The sequence below is a fragment of the Geospiza fortis genome, unplaced genomic scaffold, assembly GCF_000277835.1.
Source record: "Geospiza fortis unplaced genomic scaffold, GeoFor_1.0 scaffold145, whole genome shotgun sequence".
Classification (NCBI taxonomy): domain Eukaryota; kingdom Metazoa; phylum Chordata; class Aves; order Passeriformes; family Thraupidae; genus Geospiza; species Geospiza fortis.
Window position 1 is genome coordinate 3,150,151 of NW_005054362.1, and position 10,975 is coordinate 3,161,125.

A 10,975-nucleotide genomic window follows, 5' to 3' on the forward strand; every position below is an offset into this window, starting at 1 on the left:
CACTGGAAATAGCGAACCCCGGCCACGGAGCCGTCGTTCTTCCCGATGGGCTCGTCCAGGACGATCCCTGCCCACTGCCCCGGGGCAAACTGCGTCTCCCCCAGGAACTGGATGAAGCCGGGTTTGTTCCCATTGACCCAAACGCGCTCCCCGACCCTGAAATCATCCACAAACTCCTCGTGTGCATCTGCAGGGGCTGTGCTTGAGGTCTTCTCACTGGGAGCTGCTTTTTCTGCTGGAGCTGGAATCAAAGCACAATGAGAATCAGTGGGAATCAAATACACTGATATTCCAAAGAGCATCATTACTGAGTTTCAATGTAACAATGTCCCTACTTAGGGGATCACAACTCTTAATTTTCCTGTGCAAATGCTGCAATCACTGGGAAAAAAAATTCAAAAACTAAGGACAGTGATACTGAATTTAATGAAGGTTTTTGTAATGTTGTTTTTGTAACAACAAAAATCACAGGTCTGACTTCAAAAACCCCCAAAGCATTTCTACCATGACAAGGTTTGAGGAAAATTGCTTGATTTCCAGTTAGTTTTGTAAGTTTTACATATAATTTTTAAAATTCAGAAATACAAGCAAAAATACATTGGTGTCAAGAGTACAAATAGTGTATACTAGAGCATTCGAGGTACTTTTTGTCAGAAGATGAATGAGGGAATGATTGAGACATTTAACTGTTCCTTACCAGCAGCAACAGGTGCAGGTGTTTTGAGCAAGGTACTCCCGTGCTTGATGGTCTTTGAAGGAGCCTTCAGTCCACTTGGTTTTAACATACTCATCTTTTTGCACTTATCCTCCTTGTCTGTAGCAACTATCTTTTTCCAAACATGGAGAAAATATATTGTTCAAGCTTCTTCAACTCTGGAATAAACCTGTATATAAAAAGATCAGACATGAGCAAAGATCAGTGTTAATTCCTGCAGAAGGGATTTCTATATATACACAATCTGTGTATGAAATGCATTATAAAAAATGCTTTCCAGTAGCAAGCAGCAGCATTTCCAGCTCCCCATCTTTTGAAGGCCATTGCCTGTTAAAACCTAAATCATCAAAAGAACTCACTTTGCTGAATGCTGCTGTATTTATCTTGAGATTTAAACTAAAAGGCTATTTTAAGAAAGAAAAACAAAGCCCTTAACAGCATGGCTAACATTACACATAGATTTAACTGCTGCACACACACACAACTGCTTTCAGTCACATTTTTCCAATGTTGCAACACCCCAGCAAAACCAACTCGAGACTAGAGAAATAACAGCAACAGAAATCAAGGCAGCCAGGAATTTCAGGATAAAAGGAGTAAAGTTTCTAAGAGATTGGAACTGAAAAGCTGAAATTGTTTAAGAGTTACATGATGACAACTGAAAAGCAAAGAGCCACCTCAGCTCCCTGTGACCTCAGATCACAAGATAGGCTGGCTCGCAGTCCCCGGCGGTGCCCCAGCTAAGAGGAGGGACTCTTCCCAACGTTGCTAGGATAGAACTTGGAAGGCAGCTCCAAGCTTTTCAGGGAACTGTGTTTTGCCACAGGAGGCATCTTCTTTCTGATTACAAGAGCTTCAGAAAGGCTTTTTCATCTCTAATGAAAAATCTGTATATTTTTTTTAACCTCGAACGCGAATTCAAAGCCGAACTTCAAGGTGACAGCTCTCCTCTCTCTTCAAAGGAATAAACTATTCTGTGTGAACTTTGAGCTGACTTTTACATGAGGCACTGCCAGAACAGCTACACCACTTCAACAGCAGCAGCTCACCTCAACAAATAGCTGAGGGGGAAAGGGAAACGAGCACGCAGCGAGTTTGCTCAAGTGTTTGCTCAGAACACGTCGAACCAGAAGCACAGAGCAGGTCCCAGTGCTGCCCTTCACTCAGCACTCCGGCACCTGTCAGGACACAACGTTGGGCAGTGCAGCCTCCCAGTGCCCAGGGGTGCAAACTGGGAGCTCAGCACCCAGCTAAAGGTAAAACAAACCTGCCAGGACAGACAGCTCTGCTGCAGCAAGGAGAATAAACCAATCCTGTCTTTGTGTAGCAGTCTTAGATTTATCCCTCCTGTATTATGAATTATTAATCAGCGTTCCCAAAAATCAATTCACTGCTTTGTGAACCTGAGCACCAAAGTGAAACGTTCCTTATGTTATTTCAAGACCTGCCATGCCAAATTCAAGGCATTTTCTAAGTCTGCAACAATGTTATATTTTAAATAGCATGAATTACTACCTTGGATGTAATTATGTTTGCCTACAATTTAAGTTCTGCTCCATCAAAATTATGAAGTGCTGGGAAGATTTCTGAACCTTTTTTTTCCTAATGTTGCCAGAAGTTTGTCACCCACCTGCCTGCAGAGTTATGACTCTGCATCATGCACATTTCCTTACCCTTCCTTTAAGAAATCCTCTAAAACTGCACTTTGACCTGACACACCAAGGGCCTGAAAAGCCTTTTTTTCTCTCTTACAAATGTGCTCCCTTTCTCAGGCTACAGGCACTATTCCCTCCTCTGCAGCTCCAGAATCTCCAGGCTCACCTCCCTTACTTCCCTCAACTCATCAAAATCCATGAAACACAAAAACTGTTCAAGATAAAGAAGGATTTGGTACAAATACAGAAACAGGGGAAGCATCACAGTCAGTCCTTTTTAGTTCAGTCAGTGCCAAAGACCAAACTGATGGAAATTTGGGCCAAGGGGAATCCTCCTTAAGGAAGGTTTCTCCTAAAGCCTGGAGGCTGGAACTGTTCCCCAGCACTCTGCCATTCTTGTCCATACATCACCTCTTTTTTGGTCCCCAAAGGCCATTCCAGCCCCAGCACAACTGCCCTGTGCAAGGACAAGTACAGCAAGAGAAAGCACTTCATTACCACCCAAATTAGACTTTGCCAGTTTCAGTTAATTATTTCTTAATAGATGGTTAACAAGCCTCTGCTCAACAGAAAGTTAGAAAGTTCTACCCCTGCATTTCTTGGCTCAGGGTACTCATTCATAGTTTAATCTTGCTCTCCACAGTCATGGGCTATATATTTGCTGTGTCATTTGCTTTTCTCAACACACAGGCCTTCAATTAGGCCAGAAGTAACACAATCCCTCCGTCCTGGTTTCAGAGTTACTGAAATTGTACCTTAATTCAGACAAAATAAAAGCTAAGATTATAGGCAACACTTTTTCATAACTGACTGCCTCACTGCAATGGTTAAAATGCAAATTTTGGTCTTAGGGACACGGCCTTTGGAGCAGCATTGCCTAATGGAGCTCATAAATCACAGAAATTTGCATCAAGTGATTTGAAGCATTACACTCCAACATATCCTAACAGGCTCCAGATGTCAATGATCTCACTTCAGTTCTCATAAAAGACAGCAGCTCACTGCTTGTCTCAATTTGTTCTTTCCTCCCTTGAATCTGACTTAGCTCTCCTGAAAAAGGATCCTTATAAGCAATAGACAGAAATATTACTGTGTCCCCAAAATATCCTGTCAGGAACCTAAGGAAAGGTCTAGGAAGCCTCTGGTAATATATTCCACTGAAGTGTTCTACCAATAACAAAACTGAGCATAAAAAGAGATTTTAAGCACAGGCTTTGCACTTGTGCCATTATTGGAAATACATGACTACACACAATATGAATTTTAACTGATTAATGATATAATTGTTTTTTATTTATCTTTTAAAGACCTCTAAGTATTGCATGGATCAAGGAACAAGTTGGGAACCATTGGTTTAAGTAAATAAATCCTACTAATGTGCTATGTGATAATAATCTTCACTTCCCTGAGAGAAAAACAAACTCAGCACAAGAAGCACTGTTTGAAATCTCTGCCTGAACAGCATTTCTCAAATACCTGTTTCATACTTGCTGTCCAGCTGCTGCTGCCAAGCTTGAGGGAGCTCATGAATCATTCCTCAAATATCTGGAGTTCAGAGAAAGTAACTTGGAATTTTGAACCTGGAAAGATTTCCCCTCCAGTCCACGAGTTACTCCAAGAGCTCTGACCCTACACAGTTATGAACACAACCCCTAAAATTACTGCAGTCTTAAAACTAAAGCACATAAACATACTCTTTGTGATTCAGATCTAATTCCTACAGCTCCACAAGTTGTACTTGCAGTCTGCTGGGCTGTTATTACACTCCTGTAAAAATTGAGTGTATATATTTACAAAAGCACTGAATAGTTTCAGTTGAATTGATAAGCTTTTGAAATTCATACCTGATTTAAAAACACAACCCCATTTTGGCTTTGAACAAAATCAATGCCTTCTCCTTGCACTGCTCTTTGCTGCTTGCTACCTCTTGGAGAATATTTCTTTGTGTGCAAGAATGAGCCAGATCAGAGCTAAACTTGTGGAAGATTCTCAGGGGAGTAATTCCTGCACAGCAGGTGCACAAACTGACCAGACTGGGACACGCACAGCAGCATCCTCACAGGAACAATTCTGGAGGAAGGGGGTGCAAGAGAAGCTAAACCTGGAACAAAAATCTTCCTAATCGTGACTCCCCCTCTACTGTATTCTGGGTCTATTGGAGAAATTTCTTACTGGACACCCAAAAATCTGAATAACCACTCTGCAAGCAATGGATTACATATACAATGAAATATTCCAGAGCACACAATATCCACTGTAAAAGTCTCACTCAGCTTCAAAGCCGGTCCTGCCCAATTGCAAGTTGCTAAACCAGAAGGATGGATCTGGAAGCCCTCATGTATTCACTTTACAGAGCTTCTCTGGAGTGATGCAGCACTCCTGGACACTCCCTACTTAAATACAACAGTTTTGGAGCAATGAACTCACATCCAGGTCTCTCTGCATTGATCCACTGAAGCCAGACAGTGAAAAGGCAAATGAACTTCTCTGTGACCCTCATGCTCCTGCCTTACTGCAAATTCCATGGGTTTTGTCAGCTCTGATGCATTTATTGAATGGGCAGCAAGCTCAGACAGCCACACCAGAAAGCACCGTAGGCATTTGTTAACAAAGAGAGGCACAAACAGCAAATTGTGGTGGGACTGAGGTAACAAACAGCCTCTGCAGGGCCACTGTCACACCAAACTGAGCATCTGAGCTGGCCCAAGCTCTTAACTGCACTGCTCAGGGATTACACTGAATTAGAGGCATCTTCAGGTATCAGTCACATTGAAACTAAGATAATTTACAAAATAATTTATATATAAAACAGAAAACAAACAGAATTAAGAATTTAAGATTTCAAGACAAGAGCTGGCATTTGGAAGTCAATATTTGATTACTCATTCAACACACAGCAATTAGAGAAAGGGAACATTTAAAAACATGGCTTCAGTTTCATTTTGTCTTCCAGAAACCATTGATTTTTATGTCAATTACTCAAGTCATGTTATGATCTGAATATAGCCTTCAGATACAGCACTACTAGAAGAAAAGACATTATTTAATTCAATGTTTGTTATGCCAAGTGCCATGAAAACATATAAACATATTTATTTGGGTTACTATACTCTGCTTAGTGCAAACATCAAAACATGAAGGCTGGTACCTGCACATCAAACCACTGTTCTGTACCTCACCTTTAAAGGTAGAAAAAAATTGCATTTATAACTCAGTTGATCAGGTAGAAAATAACAAAAGAAATCCAAACCTTTCAGATCTGTTGTTTGCAGGTACTGGAACAGGAAATAAAAATTTTGTAAGGAAATAAGCAAGAAGGTCTCATAACTTACACAAGATCCTTGAGACATTCTGCTTTCCAGTCTGATCCAACACAACCATCACAGGAATTCCAGATGTCAACCATTTACAAAGGCAAACACTTATCCTACAGAAACCTCAAAGCCACAGTTTCTTATATTCTGTTTTTTAACATAAATATGAATTTTACTAGAGACAGACACTTGAAGAAGTGCATCCCTACTTAATTGAACCAGGCATAACTATTACATTACAGAACAAAAGCAATTCTTGCTCTTCTGAAGTGCCTTCACAGCAGCTACCAGGATAACTGCAGGAAATTCCTGCTGCATGCAACTTTTAGTAGGGCTTTAGCCTAACCCAAACACAGTTTGCTTTTGCTGCCATAATAACACGAGCCCAAAGCCTGCAGGAATTTGGGAACTTTGCCCACTGGGATGACACAGCTCCTCTGACAGTGGCACTGATGGGATGAACTCGACCTCAAAGGAAGAGTGGCAAAAACCAACAGAAAGTGAAACAGAGCTGTCCTATCAGTGGCAGAGGGCCTGAAAAACCTTCAACTCATTTTTCCAGGGCACTGGTTTGGATAAACATTCCTCAGTGTGAGGCAGGCAGCTTGTGTTAGTGAGACAGGAGCAGGCAGGGATGAGCTCTGAGCAGTCCCAGGGCTGTAACACAAACACTCAGCCTTGTCATCACTCATCCCACCATGGAACCACTGCCCCGGGGCTGAGGACATCCCCAAAATAACTCCTGGGATTTCACTGCAAAGAGCAAATCCCTGCTTCCTTCAGATCTCAGAGATGCTCCCTCTGTCTGGTACACTGAGAGGGACTGGGGAAGAATGTTTGGGAATCCCAAAGCCCCACAGCACTGGCCCTCGTTAAGGAACCTACAGCTCAACCAGCAACTTCAGATTTATTTCTTAACTGAAATCAATAGTAGAAGTTGTGTTTCTGTACCACAGGGATGACTGGAACTGTTCTCCATGTGAGTTCACAGATCCCAGGGTATTCAGAACCAAAGATTTTAGATCATCTTTCAACATCAGCCAGGCCTGCACACAAATCTATATTTCTCCTTTGATTCTGACCTGCTGGGTAATTTCAACTAAATAAAAATAAAAGGCAGGAGATCTCTAGTAAAAATAAATCCTATTCCTACAAGTTTCACAGAAGCAGGTGAACCAGGAGGAGGGGGACTTGGGTTTAAAGAGTTGAGTTTCTCCCAGTACCTTTAGAACAACTGATTTCTGAAGCAAATTCGCCATCAATACATTTGACAGCAGCAGTTTATCAGTTTGTTTGGAGAGAATATAAAACTTGAACTTAATATAGTTAGGAAGGCAACCATTATGAGACACAAATCCACTGAAAATTGGTTTTAGGGATTTTCTAAGTTGCTAAATAAGATACAAGGCTGTTTTTCCAACCTTGGGAAGTGCAGGATATTTGCTTCAAATTGTATAAACAGGATTGTCCCAGCACATGCCAGGGAAAGGGAAAAGGTGGGGTGAATTCTTATAACTCAGAAACTGTTCTAAGAAGATGAATCAGATCAAAGATTGTAAGAGGCTTAGGACCTGCAACCATCAGTCAGATATTACAGCACTGCTATGAGGAAGGTAATTCATCAAAGCTTCAGCTCTGCTTATGGATTTTAATTCTGCATCAAGGACATTTTAAGTCACCCTGTTTTATCATTCTAGAACTTGCTATGCTCATTCAGATTCCCAAATGCCTCAGGATCCTCAGTAAATAAAACTGAAACACAGACTTTTGAATATGAAGCACAAATGTAAAAAACTATTTTGGGCGAGCAATTTGTGAGTAATTTTTTCTCAATCTATTTCTATTTCAAACACAGCCTGATCAGTCCTTTTAAAAAGATTCTGCCTATCTTTAATTAATCAGGAAGAGCTGATAATTGTTAATATGATGCAAACTCAAACACTTCAAGCTGCCACTGTGCACACAGATTATAAAAACATTGCTGCTGTGGTCTATTAAAAGATCAGAAAGCACATGATCCTCCCTTCTCAGCACATCATTCCCTACAGAAGGAGTCCAGGATTGAGGTGTGGAAAAAGTTCCCAGCTAAGTAAATAATTGCCACCTCTTCTGGTAAACCCATTATCATCACTTACTAATTTTCTTACATTTTCCTCAGGAAATTATTTTCTTCCTCCAAAGACCTCCATTTCATTAAGAGAAAGAACAATTTGTTTGACTGTCCACACTGACTTCTGTTGATGATAATGCACTTCAGCCATCCCAGTAAGTGCAGTCAGGATAAAATGATGACTTTGGAACAGCAGAGTCTCAAGTTTAAGTTATTTTGGATCTACAATTTCAATTTTGAGAAAGAAAACATCATCTCCCTTCAGCCTCAAACCCCAAAGCATTTAAAGGCACAAAGGCTTCTCCCTAATACAATTACAACCCAAGCAGCTGAAACAAAGATGCTGCTTTTTATAGTAAGGATTTAATTTTGATAGACTTGGGTGAAACTGTAACTGTTTCACACTGGGTGAAAACATCAAGTCAGCTGTCTCTTTATAGCTCAGCCTTTGAAATCAGCACCGTGACTGCTGCATGGCTGGCAGAGAGCTCAGGAGAAGCACAAATTCAGAACTTAGATAAATACTGCTGTGATTGAGGGGATGCTGCTGCCAAGCAGAGCAGCAGAATGAGTGTGTCAAATAAGCTGATTCTGTACAATACTGAGCTGCTCTCTCTGCCTAACAATTTCCCCTCATAATAAGCTAAAAATATAGACAGTAAGATTATAAGGATCAGGGAAAATGAATAGCTTTTAATGCTTCTGGAAACAGTGAAGACATATCTTATACATTAAAAGAATGTATGGTACTATTTTTATGAGTTTGTACAAATAATTAATGAGATGTTCCACATGGAAAAACTTAGGTTGGTGTTAAAGCATAAACTTGTACAGCCTGTCCTTAGATGCATCTCCTGAATCCTTCACAGCTTTTTGGGGGCCAGGAGCCAGTACCAGATTTGTGGGTGTTTCTAAGGGTCAGGCACAGAGTGCAGCTTCACTCTACAAAAACAAATGGATGTGGAGGACAGACACCTGCACAAGCAGGAGGTGTTTAAATCATCAAGGACCTGCTGACAGAGTTCTGCTGGTCCACACCAATGAAATGGTTGCCCCAGCAGAAACTGGCATGGGGCTGAGAGCAGCTGAGATTACAGCTAATGCAGGATATAATTGCCTTTCATGAAATAACAAAACACCAGCCATCTGAGGCATTTCCAAACATGCTGCTCCAATAAGGATTCCAGTGAGTTACTCTTTATACGTGCCAGCAGAGCCAGTAGTCCCCAAGGAATGCCAAAGGATTAAACAAGAGCTGCATTCATTCATGGTTGTCATGTTCAAACATTAGAAATCTTGCATTCAACATACAGAGTTAACATTTGACCCGAGTGTTTTAGAAAGAGAAAGAAAAGCAGCTCTGAAAAATCATATTGGCAAGGCAGAGCTCTCTATTTCTTTTTAAGGAGGATCTATTTTGATATATTCTCAGTCCCTCCCAAGAAAAACTTTAACAGGGCTAAAAGATAAAGGGAGGAACACTACATGAATTATGCAATCTGCCCAAGCTGAGTAAATAAAGGCTGTCTTGGCTATCCACAGTCAGAAGATGGCAAACAGATACAACCTGAAAGTCAGACAGGAAATCTTCAGGAGCTCTAGGAAGTTGTAGCAATCAGCAGAGAGAGCCCTGCTCCTTCCTACAGTGCAATCACACGAGGAAAGATGCAGCTGTTCCCTACAGAATACATCTGGAATGAGCCGACAAGACAGCTGGGGTTCTGCCCTCCCTAGAAAGCTGAGATCTTCTCTTTAAGGGAAGCCATACAAATTATGTAAAACTCTTTTTTGCCAAATAAAATCTCCCTCCTGATCCCTAAAGATATGGACTTTTAAGGTCACATCTCCAAGCTTTTCTGCTTCAGACAATCCATCCTTCTCCCTTCAGTACACAGAAAGCTTTAGTGCACTCAAGCACAGACAGAAAATCAACCAGCATGTCTACAAGGACTGGGCAGGAAAAGAACCTTGAAATCTTGTCATTTTACAGCAAGAACTAACAATCCTCAGCATGTAAAAGATGAACAGTTAAACTTTCCTTAGAATAAGAAATGCTGCTGTGGGTGGAGGGGAGGTGTTTACTTTTCCTTCACAGTATCTACTTTGCAATCTTCCTACTCTTGCAGCAGGTGCACATGGACACACTTCAGGAAAACCACTCTCTCCCGTTGCTAGTTTCAAATTTACATTGCATTCAGAATGCATATTTCTGCTCTTTCAATAAAATACTTTGCAAAGCAGCCAGCATCAAGGCACTTCCTCTTTTGTACCTCTTTTTCTTTCTTCTTCCTACGTGTCAACACAAGTATCACATGTTTTAAAATCCTTCTGCTCAAACATCTCAAAGCAACCTGTGAACTTCTATAAAACCCTGCCCATTCAGCACAGTGGGTAAATGAAGGGGTGGGGAGGAACAAGTCTTCATTTCACAGTCATATATTTAATCATCAACATATACAATCACAGAGTAAACTTTCCTCCCCATGCTCTATTTTGGAAAATTTCTTTGGTGTTGGCTTTTGTTTGTTTATATCTTGAAAAAATATTTAAAGTATGGAATCAGTACCAAGATGAAAGGAAAAACTAACTGCTGATTTTTTTTATGCAGCAGGAGCCACATTACCCTGTGAGTAACAGCACCAATTACCTTGTGCCCCATGACAGCTATGGCACAGAAAAGGGAGCACTGCATCGCCGCAGGTCCAGCACTATAGCGGGAACAGGAGGGGCCTGGAGCAGCGCCTGTGCCTGGGAATCCCGCAGCTCCCGCACTGCCCAGAACATGGCAGCGAACTCTCCTGAGCCACCTGAGGGGATGCCAGAGCAGCTCACCTGGAAACCAGTAGGTTTTATAACGCGAGGATGGGCAGCGGCCATAAAAAACAAATCAAAAAATGCCAAGGTAGACTATTAGTAAAATATCCGTATGTAAATGCTGGGAATTGCAGGTCAGCGCTTATCAAGGAATATAAGGAATACCCAGACCTCTTCCCTCAGAATCAGTCGCTCAAGCCACCACCACCAACCCAGTACAGCGCCGCAGTTTCCCAGGGCGAGACTCCAGCAGCGGCTGCGATCCAACCTTCGCGTCCCCGCTCCGCACAACCATCCCGGGGCTGAGGGAGTCGAGGCCGTCCCGCTGCTGCTCCGCGCCGGCCCCGCGTCCGCAGCGCCCCGTCCC

General features: G+C 41.8%; 1 protein-coding gene across 1 annotated transcript in view; it reads right to left on the reverse strand.

Annotated features, from left to right (window-relative positions):
• Positions 1-879, reverse strand: part of CLIP1 (CAP-Gly domain containing linker protein 1) — a 49,182-nt gene extending 48,303 nt beyond the window's left edge. The window contains 3 exon segments of the mRNA XM_031059466.1: positions 1-2; positions 4-241; positions 698-879. The exon segment at positions 1-2 is cut by the window's left edge and continues 266 nt beyond it. Of these exon segments, the coding sequence (XP_030915326.1) occupies positions 1-2; positions 4-241; positions 698-791 (334 nt within the window). The 5' untranslated portion in view covers positions 792-879.
• Positions 880-10,975: the final 10,096 nt, after the last annotated feature.